Source organism: Musa acuminata, unplaced genomic scaffold (assembly GCF_036884655.1).
Source record: "Musa acuminata AAA Group cultivar baxijiao unplaced genomic scaffold, Cavendish_Baxijiao_AAA HiC_scaffold_1138, whole genome shotgun sequence".
Lineage (NCBI taxonomy): Eukaryota > Viridiplantae > Streptophyta > Magnoliopsida > Zingiberales > Musaceae > Musa > Musa acuminata.
In genome coordinates this window covers 1014326-1037074 of record NW_027021350.1, presented here as the reverse complement: position 1 = coordinate 1037074, position 22749 = coordinate 1014326, and the positions used below count along the sequence as shown (strand labels likewise).

Below are 22749 nucleotides of genomic sequence, written 5' to 3'. Positions count from 1 at the left end.
AAATTCTATATAAACAATAGAGTAGTTTCTAGAATTTATTATATACACTATATATAATTTATTATTATTTTTAATCCTTGATAATAAATATAAAACTATTCATTTAGTTAATCTTCCTATAATTTTATTTATCTCACATATATAAATATTTTATTTATTTATTTTTTCATAGATTAAGGATTGGAGATTATGATATCATATTTATTACCTTCAAAGAGGGTTTGATGCGCCGAAGAAACGTAGGGTTTGTCGGATGTCCCTAATTTGGCCGGCTTTATTAGGTGCTGATGGCCATGACATGAACTCTGCCGGCCCACTTAGATTCCTCTACCTGTCGTCGATCAAAGACAAACAAACACACAATAATTTTTGTGGTTAGTCATATATCATAATAGATGACGACGATCGACGTGGCATAATCATATTAAATAGCTTTTGTACTGTTAGTCAACAATGTAAACACGATATCCATACCATACTCAATAATAATAATGTAACTCATGCTGACGTTTTTAGTGTTTGCTTTTGTTGTAGTTTGGGCCCGTGTCTTCCTTCCTTCCTTCCTGGAGCGCGTGTGAGCTGCGCGTAGGATTCGTACGTGGTCATTGAAATCTAATTGGCTTTGGTGACGGTTGAAAGATCACATCAGTGATTTGTCATTGATGATCTCCAATCTCTCTCTCTCTCTCTCACATCAGTGATTTGTCACTAATGATCTCCAATCTCTCTCTCTCTCTCTCTTACATCAGTGATTTGTCATTGATGTTCTCCAATCTCTCTCTCTCTCTCTCACATCAGTGATTCGTCATTGATGTTCTCCAATCTCTCTCTCTCTCTTATGTGTGGTTGACATTTCGGTACATGTTTTATTGGTGTGGGCTGCATAAGAATCAAGTTTGTTGGGGAGTATAATATCTCCACCTCATCAATTCCACAAAGAAAAATACTTCAAAATAATAAGAAAAAAATAATTTCATTATGATTAACTGTGCTCAAACCGAAAGAGGAAGAGAAGAAAAACTATGCTAAAAAAAGGAAGAAAAAGAAAAGATGAAGGCAGAAAAAAAAAAAAAAACAAAGGACGAGGAGGAAGTTGAGAAGATGGAGACCGTCGGTCCGCGAGAAACAGAGTCCTATGACACCAAATATTAGAACTGAACCCTAGACGTATTCATTGTGGATACATGTTTAACCATTAGGATATCTCATTGTAGACAGTAACAAAAATAACAGAGCAATTGCAAAGCCTCTTCCATCCTATTGTATTTAGTGATGCAATGTAATCTTCTATTTCTTTGAAGATTGTCCCTTTTAACTTACAGCAGACCCTATCATGTTCTAGTGGCATTACATTTGCAAAGATGGGAAGAAATGTTTACCCAGAGAATGTACCAAGAACATGTGTTCAGCAAAGCGAAATGATACCTGTCGTATCGATCCACACAAAAGAGAAGCCTGGTTTAAGTATAGGATACCTGATGTTGCCATCATATTTGGGAGAGGATGATCGACACTCAGCAGCGATGTCTATGAATTCTAAATGGCGGCTGCGGGAAGAAAAGGAAACTGGCTGCATATGACATGAGAACAAGTTAAATAGATTGCATCAAGTGAGGCACAAAATTACAGCTTTATTGCAGATAGGCAGGTTAGAAATTATTCACAGAAACAATTTTCTGAATGTTAAAGAGCTGAATTAGGTGATATAATTACCTCCATGTTATTTATACTCCAAAGAGCAGCAGGTTGAGCATGTCAATGAACATGTGCCGTAAGATCTGACCTGGAGCATATCCAAGTAATATTCGCTTAATTTCAATTTTGTTCTAGAAATTGCATGTTTAAGATATTAACAATTACTATAGCAAGCACTGATGAGTGTGTGTGGGCAAGGAGTTTGAGATCGCTTTTGAGTCCATATAACAACAGCAGCAGTAATTGAAACAAATTACCAACAACAAAAACAAAAAACAACAAAGCTGTAAGCTTCAATTATTTGAGATCGATTTCATGAATCTTTTGCCGCCATTGAAATCTGTAAAAAGTCATATGTCTAGCTATGTTTAGAATATTTAAAATTTTATTTTAACTTTTTATTAAAATATTTTTAGGTCTTCTTCTTCGTACCATTAATATTGATCATTTCATATTTTCTGATTATTTCATCTAGAGGTCTCTTAAGCATATGCCCATACCATCTTAAATAATTTTTTCTTATCTTATCCTCTAATGAAACAATACCTAATTATTCATGAATAAAAATATATATATTTTTATTCTTTCTAGTAATTCTACACATTCATCTTAACATTCTTATGTCGGCAACACAAACTTTTTTTATATATATTATTTTTTAACTGGCCAACATTGACCTTTTTGTATATATTGAAACACATTATCAACAGCGACATAAATAAAAAGTAAAAGAAAATAACAGTGACCTTGACTAACATTAATATGTTTTGACTTGTGTGGGTCTATCAGGGTCATGACCTCGATTAAACATTAATGTCATTGTTGACTGCCAGGAAGACAAAACCATAGTCTATGGATTTTACTCTCTACTGCCGATTTTATTCAAATACCTGTGTGAGTCCCTTAAAACTAAAAATCGATGAAAATACCCATCAATGGTAGACATAAGCAACTGACTGGTTCCCAGCAACTAAAAGTGTAACTGAGAAAAGATCCCCAAGAATCAAGCAATTCCACCAAATTTTGGACATGGTCCTAGTTTTCCATATCCAAAGGTTTCATACACCAAAATTCAACTTCCAAACAACATACAAATAGTGAACAGCAAACTTATCATACGTGATTGGATAAGAAATATAACCCTGTGAGATGTGACGTAGCAACATAAACAAATAGTTGGAAGAGGAAAATAACTTGGATCATATGGACTCTTGCCTCGATACAATGAGAAGATGTTTTCTGAACTATTCTCAGACTAAGTTTATTAGTTTAAAACCTTTCAGTATAATTCGATGGAAGGGCCAAGATTTCAGTTTCCTATTGCCAAGCAAGGTATGCAGTTTTGAATAATACTGTCCGTACTGGGCGATACGTACTGGTCCGTCAGCTGACTAGTACACAGACCGCCTGGTACCGAACGGTATATATATATATATATATATATATTAAAGGCGACGTCGCCTTTTATAAAAATATTATATATAAAAAAAATCTTTTATATATAAAAATGAGACGATGTCGCTTCAACAGCATCGCCGAATTATATATATATATATATATATACTGAGTGGTATACCGAATGGTATACTGTACCGTACCGTACCGAGTGAATGTCGAAACGTCAGTACGGTACGATATTTCAAACCTTGCTGTCAAGATTTATTGCATAAAGGCTCATGAAAAGATATGAAAGCCATTAGAAAGTCTCAATTACTCGTTATGGATTCATAGGTTGGATCAGAGATACAGGAATAACCAACAACTTCGTGTCAACTTAGTGTTTGTCTCTGTTTAACTTTTCTACTTCTCATCTTCCTCTCATGTCACTTTGTCATTTCACTTTTTGCTCTTCCACTTGTATTTGATGTCAAAAGAAGGAGACATTAATTAAAATTTAGATTTTCTAAAACCCCAACTAATGAAGTATTAATAACATGGACCATTTCAAAAACACCAATATGAAAAGGTGGTTTAGTCTAGTACTGAATATTTCGATGAATTATGAGAAAATTTATCAACAGATTGAAAAGGTTCAAGCAAGAACATTCTGATTCAAACAGATTCTCTTTGGCTTGAATAATAGCAACCAAAATAAAGAAATATGTGGAGAGGACTGTTGAAATAGAAACACTACAGCAACCAATCTCAAACCATCCACACGATAAGGCACCTAAAGTTGTAGACCTTCACCCCTTCCTTCTCTTTTCATCTATTTCATTTCTTCTCTTTTACCCTTTCTTTTACCAAGACCACGAGTTGAAAGACTCTATATAAAAGCCTGGGCCTGGGGCAATGCTCCCACCTTTTGCACATTGGTACCTATGGAATACATACAGGGCAGGGTTTAAGTTTTTCTAACCTAGGCAAGTCATCCTTCTTAACCCGATTAGCTGGGAAGGAGGATTTGATGAGGCAACCAGATGGTTCGTTGAGTCAGGAAAACTGTAATCCGATTTTGGTTGGCCTTTCACCCCTAGCCACAAGTCACCCCTGCCTGCCTTACCTAAACCATTGCTGATATAAGAGATCATATAAGCACCTTGGACATGGTCCTCTGCCTGTAGATGCCAACAAAATATAGGACTCTCCAGATAAAGTAGCTCCAGTATTGAAATGACCAGTTTCTATACATAAATACCTATCTTCAATTTCAATTACATAATTAGGCCTACCCTGGCTGGCAACGTTTAGCTGCTAATACCATCACAAACAAAACCTGTTTACTAGTTTCAGAATGCTGACAAAACCAAGTAGAAACCTTGATGATGGAATCAATATTTCTTAGTGACCTTACATTTTTCTGCTTCTCATTCAGTTAGTATCAATCAAGGAAGCCCGGACCGGTATGAAACACTATGTACTGGTCTGCGTGTGACCTGGAACATGGACCACTGCCAATTCAGATGGTCCAGTCCAGCCATATTTAAAAAAAATCGCATCTCCTCTCCTAATCATTTCTCCTCATGCTGTCACAGGACACATCGAGAGAGGCTCCGCTGCGCACCACCACACCGCAGAATGGTTATGTGCCTCTTTTCCTGCTCTTCCTCCTCTTTCTCCACAGCCTCCTCTCCTTCTTTCTCTTCCTCCTTCCTCCACTACCTCCTTTTCTTCCTTTCTCTTCCTCCATCCTCCACTTCCTACTCTGCCTCCTCTCCTTTCTTTTCCTTCTTCCTCCTCCACCACCTCCTCTTCTTCCTTCCTCCTCTACCTCCACCTTCATCTGTTCCTTCCTGTTCACCTTCTTCTTCTTCCTCTTTGAGTCACTGGCGTACCATGTATCAGTACCCTGGGACTGATCGGAACATACTAGTCCAGCAGGATGATATGATTCCGATACCCGGAATTGCATTCCTTGGTATTAACAAAAAAAAACAGTTTAACCACTTAATTTCTCTTACTTCCAACTGAAAATTCACAATCCCACTTCTTATAAGGTTAATTGACATGTACAAAGATATCATGTGAACAGGAACAATAATGAATGATCTATATCCAATTGAAGGCAAGTGAAACTGATAATTTCAGTGTCTAATCTCAATATTATTTCTTCATTATTGAATGCAAGTTAATCTCTGTATCAACAAACATGTTTATTTACCTGCATGGGCAAAAGTTCTTGCATACTTTGGAGACAACTATACTGGTGGCAGATCGAATTTCACTCCAAGCATCATTTACAGTTGATTTCTCATCTAGTAGAATCTGTAGATTGTAGTCTAAAGAAGAAAGAAGCATAATAAGTCTTCTGAACTAGAAATATATTTAAGCATAGATTTCAAAGCCGTTTGTCATTAATCAAGAATTTGTAGTTCCCATTGGAAGTTGGTATTATACTGATATGCAATTTAGCAACATGCAATCATCAATAGCTGCATCAGTCATTGATATCAGATGAGTTTCTTTGCCAATTAGTTCGTTAGTTAATTCTCGCTTTCTTGACTCCAGAGTCCCAAATTACAACTGTTAGGTGGGGCCAAGTCCTTCCATGGATCAACATACTGTGTGTACTCTACAGAGAGAGGGACATCTCACAAGCCAGGCATCAGAGATTAACCCTTTGTATTGAACCAGAGCCAATTTTAATCCACGCCATCATTTGATGAGGTTTCAGACAGCATTATATGGTGAATACTGAGTAGCAGAAGGCTCCACATTTTGAGCAAAGATTCTGAGTTGTTGAAATCCCAATGGCTTTGTCAAACCTCTATATTTATGCTATAATGGTCAACAGGGCTTTGATGTTTTTAGCTTCTCAAGGACCATTGGAAGTAAAACATGAGAACTTCCTCAAAAGCCACTACTGCACAAGATGCATACTTGAAGCCATGGGTTACCCACTCGAAGATCATTGGAAGTGCAATAGGAGATCTCATTGTGTGTGTGTGTGTGTGTGTATAATAAACATGCATATATATCCACACATGTTAATTCATTTATCTGAAGCATTCATGTAATTCTATGACAATGTCTTTTTTTTCTGGACATCTACTATACATGAATTCAATTATATGAAACACTCATGTAATTCTGAGTCAAAAATACTCTATTCTGGGGAAAAAAAAAGGTCCAAATTGTAGGCAGCAAAAAGTCATCCTTATCCAACCCAGAAGACCTTTTTGAAACATCAACGGATTATGTTCAACTGGACACACCTTGACAAAAAAAAAGGAATTGATAAGCTATGGTAATTGGAATTACCTTCTCCAAAAGTTGTCGCTGTTAAGAAGATATTTCCTTTGCCATTAACCACATGCATTAGAGCTCCACTTAGTTGAGACTATTAATAATAAAAAACATATTTCAGTCAAAATTGAGATGAAATCAAATCCTTATGGATAACTCATCCTAATTAACTTTGAAATAATTTGATTTACCTATGATGAACAAAAAATACTCCATGTTTGAAGAAAATTGTAACCTCATATATGTTAAACTGAATGCATGTGTCAAGTAACTATTCAGAGAGATGATGAGTCATGATACATGGAAGTGATCTCCAAATGGAAATGGCATTAGTCTCAATATTTTGTTCTAATTCAGAAATGATAGTTTGAGAATACTTGATGAAAAGATTACATGGCCACCAAGCACATAAAGGTAACGATTTTTTGCTTACACCTTCTTGCTAAGCAAGAAAACAATGACATGAAAGTAAGCAAGTAAAATGAAAATTTGCTAAAAAGTATGCATAATGGAATGATGGTTACAGAGACTCTGCTGTAAACAATCACCTCCTTTACTCCACGTAATGGTGAACCTTTCAGACCAAATATAACAAGAGGAGTCTTATTAAGAGAAGGTTCCTGCAGTTAAATTCAGAAAACTAATATCATGAAACAACAAATGTTCAACATCAGCGAAAAATAGGACAACAAACCGCAAATCTTTCTTTAAAGATGGAGGAAATATTAATTATTATGAAAAGAGTAGAGGGTACCCTATGTTTAAGAAAAACCAGTGGTCTCTTTTAGGCAAAGTATGTTCATTTGCTAGACTGGAGAAGCTGTAAATTTTCAAGAATGTAAACAGCTGATAGAGCCTGTTGGCTATGAATTGCAATTATTTTCTACCACAATTTCTGCCATTTTTTCAGATAATTTTTTAGTACCTACATCATGACCCTCTCCAATAGACCTATTAACCAAAGATATTGGATATAATGGGTTTACAACCCTGTGATGAAGACTGCTTAAGCCCAAGTTATTAGTAATAGATGCATCTAGTACTATATACCATCATAATCCTCTTCATATTTCCAAAATGGGAATAATTGAATGTCAATATCTTTCACCCAGCTTGATGTTCTCGTCAAGTCTGGAATGACTTGTTAGTATGTCGCATATGAGATCCATAGTGGAATGGTGGACCAACACTGTTATGCGTCTCTTGTACCACCCATGAGTGATCCTTTCTTACTTGGCTCCGTTCATTAGACATGCATAATCTAGATTTGCTTTAATACTGGTCATCATTAAAATTTCTGATAGGCCTAGCCTGGATTCATTCATTAGTAAGTGGCACATAAGATCCACAACGAAATAGTAGCCCAACAATATGATGTGCCTCTTATACCACCCATGGGTAGCCATATTTACTTGGTTGCGCTCATCAGATATGCATAGTCCAGGTTTGCTCTAATAGGGATTATCATTAGTTGGTCTAATAGGCCTACTGTAATATCCTTCATTTTTGAATTGTTTAAGATGTCCATGATTTTTTATTATTTTAATATGAGTATTATTTAATAATTTCTTGCAGTAAATGATTTTATATTGAAAGCTTCTTGCTAGGGACTAAATTGTGAATCCTATCCATTGAATGTGATTTACGAAAGATTCATATTAAATTAAGTCATATATGATGTTATGATATGATTGATGTCATGAAGAAATATCAATCTTGATTACCTTTCGGATTAGACATGAAGTTTATAAGACTAAACTTTTCATTTAGAGGGAAGGATGTAATGATTTTATCCTTCTGAGGACCTATTTATAAATATAAATATAACGAGGACTAAATTACAAAAGATACAAAAAAAAAGAGGTTTTCTTCCTACCGCCTCCCACTTACCCTTATCCCTCTGCCTTCTACCCAAGGAAAATAGAGGATTGCTACATCAGTGGAAGAGAAGGGAGAAGAAGGAAAGGGGAGAAGAAAAGAGAGAGAGGAAAGGATGAGAAGGCTACGGTAGTGACACAGGAATAAGGGAAGAATAGAGAAGAAGAAAAAGAGGAAGGTAAGGAGGAGGAATTGTAAGAAAAAGAAGAAGTTTTGCTTGGCTTGAGATTTTTGGATCAATTCCTAACCCTTGGGATCAAATTCTCCCATAACAAGTTTCTAACCCATCCTACAACAATCTTATCCTTGATTTTATCTTGATTATGAGTACTTTATAGAGTTTGCCCTTGTTATTGGTATCAACCTCACTTGAGCTATAAAGTTGTGAATTTGGAATTTTTTGATATTTCTGACTTAACTATCTTGTTTTAACTAGAACATTTCGTATAGAATTCTGATTTGAGCAAAATTTAATTCTTTGAAAACTAAACTCGTATATCTTTCTTTTAGTATCTTGAAAAATTTGTAACACAAATGCCTGCCTAAATATCTGTTTCAATTGACCCTTCAAGGACAATAATGTCTTACCATTTCATACCAAATTACTCATAACTTGCTGTTGGAAAACTCTAATTTTTACAAAACTTAATTCTTTAGAAACTAGACTCCTATATCCATCTTTCAATATCCTACTTCAAAAACTTAGAATAAATATACCAGCCTAAACATTTATTTCAATTGATCCTTCGGATTCTGCAAAACAAGGATAATATTTTCTAACCTTTCTATACTAAATTGCTTGTAACTCCCTGTTCGAAACTCTAATTTGTATAAAACTCGATTCATCTGAAAGTAGGTAGATATATCTTTCAAATGATATCCTTCTTGAGTTCTTACACATAATGTTTTTTTGTACTCATAATTCGTTTTTTAGTTGGCCTTGAGTTTCATGAATTATCGAGTGATGTAATGTATGATTATAAACTGTACAAGTTTTATGGATGTGAATGATGTTCGAAGGTTTTCCAGTGTCCTTAAATATTATTTTGGATCTTGGGTTTGGGTTATGAACGAACTATAATATTCTTGATTTACGATAGGTTCACACCTTTTGAATGCATTAATTTAAGAGGTGTGACAAACATCAAAGCATGATTTGGGAATTATTGAGATATTTGATATGTTAAATATGCTATATATATTAAGGTTTAGCAAATTATAGAGTGATTGATTAAAATTTCTCTTTTGATATCTTCTAGGAAACTAGGATAACGAGGTCTAAGAGCAGAAAAAATACTTCTTAGATTGTATCAAAGAGCAAAACAATTAGAGTTCTTAAATCTTATCTAAGAAAATTTGACAGTAGCAAAATATAAAGCTAAATTCACTGAGCTTTCTATATTTACTACTCATATAATTGATGATGAATCTAGAAAAACAAAGAGATTTGAAATGGGACTAAAGCCAATAATAATAAGTCGGATATCAGCATTAAAACTCTGAGCATACGCTGATGTGGTAGACAAAGCTATGATAATCGAAAGAGACATGAAGAAGACTCAAGTGATCAGGGGCAAGAATAACAAGGACAAGTTCACCAACAAGAATAATAGAGAAAATAAATTAGAAATTGATAATAAGAGAGTTAAGGCACTTAGATTTAGAAAACGTAAGCCACCACAAAAAACTCAATCATGTGCAAAATGTGAGTTAAATCATAAACCAAGTCAATGTTTTCGAGTGACTAAAGCTTGTTTTTCCTGTGGGAAATTGGATCATAAAGTAAAAGATTATATTTAAACAAGAAAAAAGAGTCAATGCCTCCTTAATCATCAACCAGAATGTATGTATCACTGAACATGATTCCAAAACTTCTAAGTCAATGGTCGAAGGTATTATTCATGTTTATAATATTAATATAGAAGTTTTGTTTAACTCTGGTTCCAATCTATCTTTTGTTTCATAATATTTTACGTATCACTTAGGTGTTTAATCTGGGCCATTGGGGATTCTTTGATAATAAACTTGATCTATCTATCTTGTTTGATTTCTATTGAAGAACATGAACTCCTTGTTGATTTGATTCTCCTAAAGATTCGAGGTTTTGATATTATACTTTGTATGGATTGGCTATCTTCATATCATACTAGTATAAATTATTATACAAAAGTGATCACTTCTTGCATACCAAATCAGCCCATATTTTATTTTGAGGGTATTAGGCATGATTCACCTCCTTGTCTTATATTGACACTTCAAGTATACAGAAGGATTGTTTTTGCCATCTTTTATATGTAAAGGAGTGTTCAGATCAAGAAACTAATCTAAATATAATTCCTATGGTCAGGAGAATTCCCTAAATATATTTTCATATGACTTTCCTGGATTACCTCCAGATAGAGAAGATGAATTTGCTATTGAGTTGGTCCCTAGGAGTGGAATTGAAGAAACAACTACAAAAACTATTCAATAAGAGTTTCGTTCGACCTAGTGTCTCACCTTAAGATACTCCGATGCTATTTGTTAAGAAGAACGATGGAACATTGAAGCTTTGTATTGATTATGGATAATTAAATTAGGTGACCATCAAAAACAAATATCCTCTACCTAAAATTGATGATTGTTTTAATCAATTAATTGGCCATTAAACTTTTCCATGATTGATCTGAGGTTTAATTACTATTAATTGAAGATTAAGGAGGATATCACAAAGACAACTTTTAGAACTCGATATGGTCACACTATAAATTCTCTTGATAGGCTTGTAGATTTATATATCAATGAAATAGTAAGACTTCATGGTATTCCAAAGGAGATCTGTGACAGAGACTCCAGATTTCTGTCTAAATTATGGAGATTATAGAAATCTATAGGCAAAAAACGATGGTCAATCAGAAAGAACCATTCAAACTCTTGAAGATTTGCTTAGAGCCTATATCATGGATTGAAAAAGTGATTGGGATAAAGATATATCTCTTATTGAGTTCACTTAAAATAATAGTTACCATTCGAGCATTTAGATGGCTCCTTATAAAGTTTTGTATGGGCGAAAGTATAGAATAACTATATGTTGGGAGGTAATTGGCGATAGGAAGTTGTAAGCACCAGACAGAGTACAAGAGGCTACTGAAAAGATTCAAGTTATAAGAAAAATATTAAAGATTACCCAGAGCCGCCAAAAGAGCTATGCTGATAACAGAAGACAAGATATTGAGTTCCAAGTAGGGGATTTAATATTCCTGAAGGTCTCCCCTTCCAAAGACGTCGTAAGATTTGGGAATAAAGGAAAGTTTAGCCTAAGATTTCTTGGACCTTTTGAGGTCTTTGAAAGGATTGGTTTTGTCGCTTACAAGATTGCCTTGCCACCAACGTTATGTCATATCCATGATATATTTCATGTTTCAATGCTAAAAAAGTATACACTTGATCCCTCTCATATCATTAAATATGAGCCAATTATGATCGATAAAGACTTGTCTTATGTGGAAGAGCCCACTCAGATTATTGATAAGAAGAAAAAAATCATAAGGAATCGGGTCATCCCTTTAGTTAAAGTGATCTGGAGGCATCATTCTAGGGAGGAAACAATCTGGGAGCTAGAGGAGGAAATGAAGAAAGCTTATCTTTATCTTTTCATCGATAGAGGTATGATAAATTTAAAGGACTAAAATTTTCTTAACATCCCTCGTTTCTAAATTTTCGTATAAGAATCTAATTGTAATGTAAGTACCCATTTTGAATTCTGTAGAAGAGCCTAAATATAAATCTAAGAACTTATTTATAAAATCTAAGGATTTGTTTGTAAAAATCTGAAGACCTATTTGTAAATTCTGAGGACCTAATTGTAAATATAAATAATACAAGGACTAAATTGAAAAATATATAAAATAACAAATTCCACCGCCTAAACCTCTCTATCTTCGTTCCTAAGGAACCTGAGAAGGCAGCTTACGTTGGAGAAGAGAGGAAGAGAGAAAGAAGAAGAAAAAAAGAAAAAGAGAAGTTTGGGGCTTAAGATTTTTTTGCTCAAATCATCTTATTTGGGATAAAAAATTATCAAAGGCAAGTGCTTTAACCCCTATCCTACAGTAATCTTGATCTCCGATTTCATATCAGTTTTATAAAATTCAAAATATGTTGGCTTTATACATGATATCTCTGTTGTTTAGGAATAAAACTATGAATCTAGAATTTTTCAAAATTCTAGCCTTATTGCTTTATTCTAGCAATAACTTTCTGCACCGAACTCTGATTTAGGCAAAACCAAATTCATCCGAAAATAGACTCACAGATCTTTCTTTTGATACCAAGATTGACAAATTTGAAGTATCCATACCTACCTAACTTTTATTTCAATTGACACTATGAAATCTGTAAAACAAAGATTGTAAGTTTCGATCCTTTGGTACTTTTTTACTTATAACTCTCTGTTAAAGAATCAAATTATGGTAAACCCTGCTTCATGAGAAACTAGACTTATAGATCTTTCTTTTCATACCTAATATGAAAGATTGAAAGTACAAATGCCTATTGAAACATCTGTTCTAATCAACTCTATGAATTATGCAAAACAAAGATGACATTCTCTGACCTTTAGTTACTAAATTGTTTATAACTCTTTGCTGAAAACTTTAATTCGTACAAAACTTAATTTACCTGAAACTAGATTGATATATCTTTCAAATGACACATACTTTGAGCAAATTGGAGCATAATTAATTATTCAAAGTATTCATGAAATGTGCCTCTCAAATTCTGCCAGAATTGAATTTTTGTCAATTTTGCCTATTCTTGTTTCATTCCCTTTGAAAATTGATTTCAGCTAAAATTTTTCCTTCAATTAAGCTTTATATTAATGCTTTGAATTCTTGTATACTTTTGTTCTTAAATTATTTGCATACTTGAATCTATTATGTAAAGTTTATGTTGTTTCGTATAGGCACATGTATGTTCCGATGTTTCGCATGTGCTTATGATATGTGCTAATCTTATTATTCACAATGTCCTTTTGTACTTTGGTGTTTGTGGAAAAATTTGAACCTTCGCCAGAAATAGTAAAAGGAGTAATGCTTAGAGCCCGCGATGCTCTGTCGTCCCCCTATGACTACACTTAGACGTGGGTGGATGAAGCTCCCAAACGTGGGAGACTTATGTTTGGTGATCATCCAGAAATTGATAGATCATATTATGTGTGATCTCACTTCACCCTCTATGTTTTTGATATGATATCCAAAGTATTGCTTATGTGTTTTGTAAAAGTTTAAAGGACCTCTCTTGTTTAGGATTTTGGAATGTTAAGTTTAATTTGTATAATGATATGCAATATGATAATTTAAGAGTTATGACCCTATCTTAATTCAATAATATAAAAATTCATTAATAATCAAATCTAGGATCCGAACTAACATTTGAGAACACTAAAAACATTCAAACATCAATCATATCCATAAAACTTGTGAAATTTATAATCATACACCACATCACTCGATGATTCATAAAATCCGAATTTAACTCAATAAAACAATAACCACATCATAGATCTATAAGTGTGGGAATTTACACAATCACAAAACTAACATTTACCATAAGTTCATATCATTATACAAATTAAACTTAACATTCCTGAATCCTAAACATGAGTAGTCCTTTAAACTTTTACAAAATATATAAGCAATGCTTTGGATATCATATAAAAAACATAGAGGGTGAAGTAGGATCATATATAATATGGTCCATCCATTTCTGGATGACCACCAAACATAAGTCTCCCACATTTGGAAGTTAAATCCACCTACGTCTGAGTGAAGTTATAAGGGGCCGATAGAGCATCGCAGGCTCTAAGCATGACTCCCTTTACCATTTCTGGTAAAGATTCACATTATAACATAAACACCAGAGTACAAAAGGACATTGTGAACAATAAGATTGGCACAAATCGGAAGCACATGCGAAACAACGGAACATACATATGTCTATACGAAATAATGCGAAGCAACATAAACTTTACATAATTGATTCAAGTATGCAAATAGTTTAAGGACAAGAGCATACAAGAATTCAAAGCATTAATATAAAGATCAATTGAAGAAAGAATTTTAGCTGAAATCAATTTCCAAAGGGAATGAAACAAGAATAGACAAAATCGACAAAAACTCAATTCTGGCAAAATTTGAGAGACGCATTTCATGAAAGATTTGAATAACTAATTATGCTCTAATTTGCTCAAAGTAAATATCATTTGAAAGATATATCAATCTAGTTTCAGATAAATTAAGTTTTGTATGAATTAAAATTTTCAACAATGAGTTATAAATAGTTTAGTAACCAAAAGTCAAAAAACATCATCTTTGTTTTACAGAATTTATAAAGTTGATTACAACAAATATTTCAATAGGCATTTGTACTTCAAATCTTTCATATCAAGTATAAAATGAAATATCTATGAGCCTAATTTCTCGTAAAACATGTTTTACTATAATTGGATTTTTTAACAGAGAGTTATAAGTAAAAAAATACCAAAAGATTATTTTTTTTACAGATTCTATAGGGTCAATTAAAATAAAAGTTTGGGAAAGTATTTAGATTGCAAATTTATCAATCTTGGTATTAAAAGAAAAATCTATGAGTCTATTTTAAGATGAATTTGGTTTTACCTAAATCAGAGTTTGGTGCAAAAAGTTATGACTAGAATAAAATAGTAAGGTTAGAATCTTGAAAAATTCCAGATTCATAATTTTATTCCTAAATAAGAGAGATATCATATATAAAGCCAACATCTTTCGAATTTTACAGAATTGAGATGAAATCAGAGATCGATATTACTATAGAATAGGGTTAGAACATTTGCCTTTGAGAATTTTTTATCCTAAATGAGAGGATTTGAGCAAAAAAACCCCAACCCCAAATTTTCTTCTCTTCTTCTTTTTATTCTTCTTTCTCTCTTCCTCTCTTCTCCAACATAAACTGTCTTCTCAGGTTCATTAGGAACAAAGGTAAAGAGGATTAGGCGATGAAATTTGTTATTTTATGTATTTTATAATTTAATCCTTGTATTATTTATATTTACAATTAGGTCATCAGATTTTTATAAATAGGCCCTCAGATTTTATAAATAGGTTCTCAGATTTATATTTAGGCTCTTCTATAGAATTAAAAATGGATACTTACATTACAATTAGATCCTTATACGAAAATTTAGAAACGAGGGATGTTACACCTACGCCTTGATATTAAGATCGTATGAATTACCATCTCTCGCCATGGACATATTAGTCACTTACTGAGCTTTGTAGCTCACCCTGTTGTTATATAAATTTTTCAGGTTATCACTGAAATGTTTGAATTAGGCTTAGGCAATGGAAAGCTAGAAGATCTTAGGCAAGTCTTTGTTGGTTGATATGTTGTTGTTGTATAAATACACTTTGCTTAAAATAAAAAGTTATTAACAAATCTGAATTAATGTATCTTGTAAAGATTAAAAATCCTCTCATGTTTGAAATTTTAGAATATTAAATTGTAGTTTTATAACAATATGAACTTGTGATAAATAGTTGGCTTTGTGATTATATAAATTATAATATTCTTGATTTAAGATAGATTCACACCTCTTGAATGCATTAATTTATGGGGTATGACACCTACTAACAAAATAACTTATATATAATGGTTCTGGAATCCATATTACTAAAATGCTTAATCCCAAGTTATTAATAGTGGCACATTTAACATTGTATAACACCATAACACCCTCCCACTTATGATGTGAGACTAATGAGGGTGTCACAAGCTAATTCTAAACAACACCACAACATTGGTTAGCATTTCCAACTATGCATAACAAGATGAACATGTCAAAGAATAAGGAACATAAGCAGTTTCAAGAGAAACCAGTTGTAGTAAAAAAAAAATTAATACCTTAAATCTATCATCATTTGCAACCATCAAAGCAAAGCTCTTGGCATGTTCTTTAAGGTTACCATATTCTGATGAGACCTCATTGTGAGGATTAGCAGATGCTGAAAGCTGTGAAATGATTGTTTGCAGTTCGGACTTATCAGTGCCTATAAGCACAATACATGATTTTGGAGAGCTTTCCCAAGGTTGTCCACTAATTGCTTCTACTCTTTTAAGACCACTCCATTGAAAAACAAAGCGGCTTTCTCTGCAAAAAAAACCAGTACACCACTCATGAGACAAAAGCAACAACAACAACAATCAGTAATGTCCCTATTATCTGGGACTGGCTACATGGATCTTCTTTAGCCATTAAGTTCACTCATGAGACAAAAAATTGTGAAAATATATAAAAACAATATAGTGTAATACATTGCATTACTAAAAAAAGAAATAATGGGAACAAAAGAATGGAACGAAACTAATTGTTGTGGGAATAAGAAGCTGGTAAACCAACACAGCCAATTTAGTACAAAAGATAATGGTGGTTGAAGCATGAACATTACAATAGTTAGTGATGGGTTGCTTTACCTATCCTCAGCAAACCATATGATGCCTTTAGCTCTAATAAGGCTGCTTGCACACCTCATGCTTTTTAGAACTTTTGACTGAAAAACCACCAAAGATAATGGAACTTCAGCTTCAAATGTAGCAGATGAAAATGATTCTCCATGAGGAAAGCCTGATAAAAAATAAATATATAAACAAAAAAGTGAAGATTGGCCCCAGAAAAGCAAAATCCCAAAGTTGTAGCAAAAGCATTCATGCCAATAATGTATAATTTAATAGCTACAGGACAACTAAACATCAGCCTGGTACTGATCAATCGACAAAATTTGCTTTACTATGGATTGCAGCATATATATTGTGCATGAAGTTGCACAAGCATTACATGACGAAGCAAGCCCACACTCCATTTTTATTATGTTTCAGAAAATTCTATATGAATAAGATGGTATGCAATTAAACCAACATTTTCCAGTGTTCAACAATTTAGTGTTATACACACACACACACACACACACACACACACACACATATATATATATATATAGGCCATATCCAATAGTGACATGCATCCCAACTCCCATAGTGAAGATCTTTTGCAGATCAATGGGTATGCTGTGAATGGCGAGTGTTCTGGTGTGGATGTTGTGATACCCCAAACAGCTCCACATTGGATATGGCCTATATATATATATATATATATATATAGGCCATATCCAATGTGGAGCTGTTTGGGGTATCACAACATCCACACCAGAACACTCGCCATTCACAGCATACCCATTGATCTGCAAAAGATCTTCACTATGGGAGTTGGGATGCATGTCACTATTTTGGCAACCCCTAACATGCTCATACATTGTCCCATAATAGTCTTCTCCTACTTGGACAAAGAATTCACACATCTCTGTTTATAAGTCTGTCCTAACACAATAACCATCATGACTCTATTGTAAAGGCACAGGCTATACTCCAAGATAGAGTACTTAAAAAGCGCTCTTTTTTGCTTGGGTAATGACTTGCCTATCACCACCACATGTCAAAGCCCACCTTTGGTGTCACTCTCTATGAACTAAAATGATGGCATTGCAAGACTTTAGCTTTCAACAAAAAATTATAAATTTGGTCAGTGACACATCACCATCATCCTCGTAAATTAAGAACTTCAATCCATTGTTAACTTTTAACATCAAGATCAAGGTATGAAACTTTGCCGTTGCTTATCCTATCAACTTCCGTCAACCATAACTACCCTCCCCTTAATTTAAAGGGAAAAAAAGAGAAGAGACAGAGAAAGAGAATAAAAAGGGACAAGATATTATGAAAGCTCAAATGTAGTGGATGAAGGCACTAAGAAAAAAAAAGGGGTAAGATTGAGTAAATTGAATATTTTCCATATTAATCTTATGAAAAGCCACTGTTGATCTTACACTTTCTTTCCTTTTTGGAAAATTGGTCAATAAATAAATACAAAAATATCCATTGGAAAGGAGACAATATTCTTTTCACTAGAGGGTGTCATGGTGCATGAGGCATTAGCTAATGTACGGTCTGAGAATTACTAATATGTGAAACCTTATTCTCACAAACAAAGAGACTATTGTGATCAAACCTAAGAAGCAACCTTAGAGGCTGCTAAGATACACCACTTGCAAAAAAGGACATTCTTGAAAGACTGTTTTGAGGAACACATCCTTAGAAGAAATTATATATGATATTCATAGACTTGATTGCATTGTCTAAGATGAGTTACTTTGTCATCTTAACAAGGATGATATCTATTAGAAGAATGTGATCCTCCAATAACCATATTTAGAAGGTTGTTTACATTATATATGATATTAATAGAAATTTATGGATAATTATCCCCCAATGTGTTTTCCTAGGCGAATTATCTTTTTAATGGATAATTAATATATTATTAAGTTTGGTGCACATGAAAAGGACAGATAAAAATATTTTTCTATTGATAAAAGTGAATATGAGACATCACTCATTCTATTGAAAAAAAATGAAGCTAGATTTTATCCATGTTTTTAACTGATATACAGAAGATGGATCTGATAAAGGACCATACTTCCCACATATATGCCTAGTTATTAGAATTTTTTGTTGACAATATTAAAGCATATGTTATTTCATTCTTTTTCCCTTCCAGTCTTGCCTCTTCCTCCTAAAGCTCACCAAAAGTTGTCTGACACAGATACGTAAGATGGTACACAATCTCAAAGCAAAAGTGATTGACACGGGTACTTCATCATTAATTATCAGACTACTTACAAGAAGGTAACAGAGAAAGAATGAAAGGATTTGCAATCTAAGAGAAACTTTAAACTTTTCTCTTTGGTCATCTTTTAAGTTTCATGAGACATGAAGATTTGCAAATTTATAAAAATAACTTCTGCAAATACATCAAAGATGGATAGTCCAAAAAATCAACCAATAAAAACAGCATGACAAGTAACCTACCGGGATGTAAATCATCAGTTGATGATCTATCACCACCAACTGAAGGCTGGTTGCTGGTGTGACCAGAAGAAGAAAATTGCAATGGACTATTATCATATATATACCGTTGGAATGCCATCTTAGGCAATGATTCATGAGAAAGAACTCCTGGCATGCTTTCATCATTCTTTTCAATGTTTAGTGCTTGAAGTTTACTACAGTCAATAATGAGATCCACAGGAACCTTACAAAACTGGGACCGGACAACCTTTGCACCAGCTGTCAATTCTTCTAAAATATCTTCTGCATTGGATATCTGACTTAGTGTAGCCAAATCACATCTGCAAGAGATAACTGCACATGAACTTAATTGCATCGGCACATTCAGCAGAAGTTAATACAGATTGTTAAGAACTCATTTAATTAGGGCCAAAATAAAACCAATGGGAACGTATTCTGACACATACACTTAAAGCTTACATAAAAACTAATTCCATTATCTAACTTCAATTAATCTGTCTGCTGCAAGTATTGCAAATCATTAAAAAGGTTTATTACTAATGGTGAATGCTAGAATTTAAAATCTCATTTTAAGAAGAAGAATGACAGAAAGTCAATATAATATATTATATTCAATTCAGATTGAGCTGAGCCTTTTTTTAGAACTGCAAACAGAACCAAACTGCAAACTGTTTAATTTTTTTTAATTTCTATGATGCAGCAATGAGTCTTTTTCCACCATTGAGCTAACATCCATAGTTAAATTACCAGTATTCCAATCTCTTTCTACTGTTCTCTGGATCAAACCGAAACGATGAATCTAATAAACTGAACCAAAATATATATTTTAGTTAGGTTTGCTTTCAATTAGACCTATTTTTTTGCACACCTCTACCCACCACTCAGTTGTACCAGTTACTCTTGACCTGCAGAAATTGTGATATTTATTGTAGTCAGACCCCAGTACCAGTATTAGCCCAGCTGCAACCAACCATCTATTCATGGATTTGTGACCTATCAAGCTATTATAAGTGTATTTAAATTTACAATTCAAGACCAAAGGATCAATTAAAACACAACACTCAACTGGGAGCAGTTAGACCATTCATATATCACCTCTTACGACCTACAACTACGTGATATTTAGCTCCGTGTGATCACAGGAACCAAGTCATAGCAAGATATCATTCATGAAGCATATCAAAATACTTCACCCAAACATTCACTTATACCAAGCTCATGTCATTCTTCAAATAATCTTTTGAGCTTAAAATGATTAAGTTTATCACCATCGTTCCAAACATCAAAATGTACATGAGGACCTGAAACCAATATTCCAATAGTACATTGCCATTTAGTGGCCAACATCTTTTTGTTGCAAACAATACTAGGTTCATGTAATTTAGACAGAACAGGACAATCATCTAAATGGAAAAATGGTCTTGATGGAGTTGAAGTTGTGTAACATGAAGCCAATCCCAATGGTGGGGGACTCAAGATTCAATTTTTATTGCTGTTGCCAAAACTTCAATATTTGTTGAAATAATAGTTACATCTCAATCAAATTTAAATGCACAAACATAACAACATGATAGGACTGAGCTCCTCCACACTCAATAATAGCATATGAAACACAAAGAAAAGCATATCCAGATTTTTTCTACTTGCGCTTAATTCCAGATGATGAAAAAGTAAAAGCCGGTGAGCATACTTGTTTAAAAGAACGATATCGACATGTTCCAACTGCTTCCTCACGATGTCAATTTTAATTATCTTATCAAGCGATTCTGCATCAACCACAGCGACAACAAGATCCAAATGAATGCCAACTTCCTTTAGTTCGGCCACAAATTTATCAGGTCTTGCCAACCCAGACGTCTACAGAATCAATTCAAACGGCATACCTCACCATTTTAACCTAACAAAACGATAAGCACAAGGAAGAATGAAAAAAAGATGGAAGCACAAGACCTCAATGAGAAGACAATCAAAGTTGTGCTTGCTATCCACAATCCGTTGAAGAGATTCCCTGAAGGGCCCACTGACTTCACAGCAAGCACAGCCTGAAACCATTACAATATCAGAATAGCCGCAGCAGAGGAAGAAGTCGATCAGTCGAGGGAGGACGGGAGAGAAAAGCGAACCATGCGTGAGGGAGACGGTGGATAGGTTGAATGCCCGGTTGAGGCGGGCAGAGTCAAGGAGGAGGGAGTCAACATCGGAGTCAGCGAACTCATTGACAAGAACAGCAAGGCGGAGATCGCCACGGTGGTCAAGGAGGTGCTTCAGGAGGGTAGTTTTACCACCGCCAAGGAAGCCAGTGATAAGGGTGCAACCCATGCGACCACCACCGAGGCCGGACCGCCGGTTGAATACCCGGTTCTCAAAAGCGACGGACATCTCGTTCCCTTCCATCCGATTCCTACCGCCTCACAACAAAGTTTGCTTGCAAGCCCCTTCCCTTTTCCTTGTTCAAAATACAATACCAATCGGAGATGCAAAGCTTGAGAATTTCAAGAGCAAGTGATACAATACCAATCTGTTCCAAAAAGATAGTGATAAAGAACTTTATAACATATCGCGTGATTCTCTAAACAGAGGATCCAAAAGGGCAATACTGAGAAGAAGGAAACATAGGGGGAACGCAAAAACAACAAGTCCAAAGAGTTGGAGAGGGCTCAAGAAATGGAAGGTGAAGGCGAGGCATCATCCAATTGCTTTAGGGTTTCATCGGCGATCAACTACGAACCCTAAAAATGCATTCTCCGCGCTCTCGAAGTCGATCAGACCAGCGGAGGTACCAAAGAGACCTACAGAGATGGCACCGGAAGAATCGGTTGGGAAGGGCAAGTCCGTTTTACGGCGAAGGACGAGCTCGGCTGCGGCAAGGCGAAGGCGGAGGCAGCGTCAAAGAGTGAGGGAAGAGGGAGGAGGATTCGTACCTCGAGTTCGTGCGTGGGGAGGTCGGCCGTCGCCGAAGTCGGGAACGGAGGAAGGAAGCCAAACCCAAATCCCCCAGCCTTATGACTGGCACGTGTCATGTGTGCGTGCACTCTCCGCGTGATCACGATTCGATTCGAATAGTGAATCGAACTGAGGCGTATGCCGTTCGAATCGGATTCGTAAAATTATTGTTTCTGGAACCGTATCTATCTTACTCAACCAGATCAGATCCATCTAATGTTGTATTGATTTAGATTTGACATGGACAAGCTAATTAAACTTTAATTTGGTTTGATTTAGTGAAGGAAAGAGATTATGGAGCTCGCCAGCTTCATATATGACGAGAGCCACTTCATTTGCTACGGTGCGATGGCAGTCAGCAGAGCAATTTGGGAATGCAAGTTTTGGTACGTAAGGGATTGGATAGCGACACCAAGTTGATGCACTGTGTTTTTTAAGGTTCAATGTGCTTTGGGATTAGTGTGTTGCTGATATCAAACAAATTTCAAGTAATATGTCTGTGTTAATGATATTAAATAGACTTTTAATCTTCAAGCTATGAATAGATAGAGATACCTTTGTAAGTACGAAAAATAATTCTTGAATTCTTTAAAAGTCTTAATGGGCCTCTTTAAATCT

General features: G+C 34.6%; 1 protein-coding gene across 6 annotated transcripts; it reads right to left on the bottom strand.

Moving 5' to 3' along the window:
• Nucleotides 1–175: 175 nt before the first annotated feature.
• On the bottom strand, nt 176–22260 carry LOC103999599 (uncharacterized). 6 transcript variants are annotated; one of them, XR_010512686.1, is made up of 12 exons: nt 21312–22103; nt 21139–21230; nt 20879–21045; nt 19189–19508; nt 16744–16894; nt 16174–16420; nt 6930–7001; nt 6397–6475; nt 5297–5414; nt 1714–1783; nt 1476–1570; nt 176–331 (listed from the first exon to the last, which is right to left on the bottom strand). XR_010512686.1 is itself a non-coding variant. In XM_009421385.3 (12 exons), exons 2-11 carry the CDS (start codon nt 21580–21582, stop codon nt 1756–1758), a joined length of 1545 nt encoding a protein of 514 aa, XP_009419660.2. In that variant the 5' UTR covers nt 21583–21706; nt 22110–22260; the 3' UTR covers nt 1239–1570; nt 1714–1755. The 6 variants fall into 6 exon arrangements, 5 of the variants coding, with proteins under 5 accessions (XP_009419660.2, XP_009419664.2, XP_009419662.2 ...); XM_009421385.3 differs by lacking the exon at nt 176–331 and adding an exon at nt 22110–22260 and having other exon boundaries at nt 1239–1570; nt 21312–21706; XM_009421389.3 differs by lacking the exon at nt 176–331 and adding an exon at nt 22110–22254 and having other exon boundaries at nt 1239–1570; nt 21312–21628.
• Nucleotides 22261–22749: the final 489 nt, after the last annotated feature.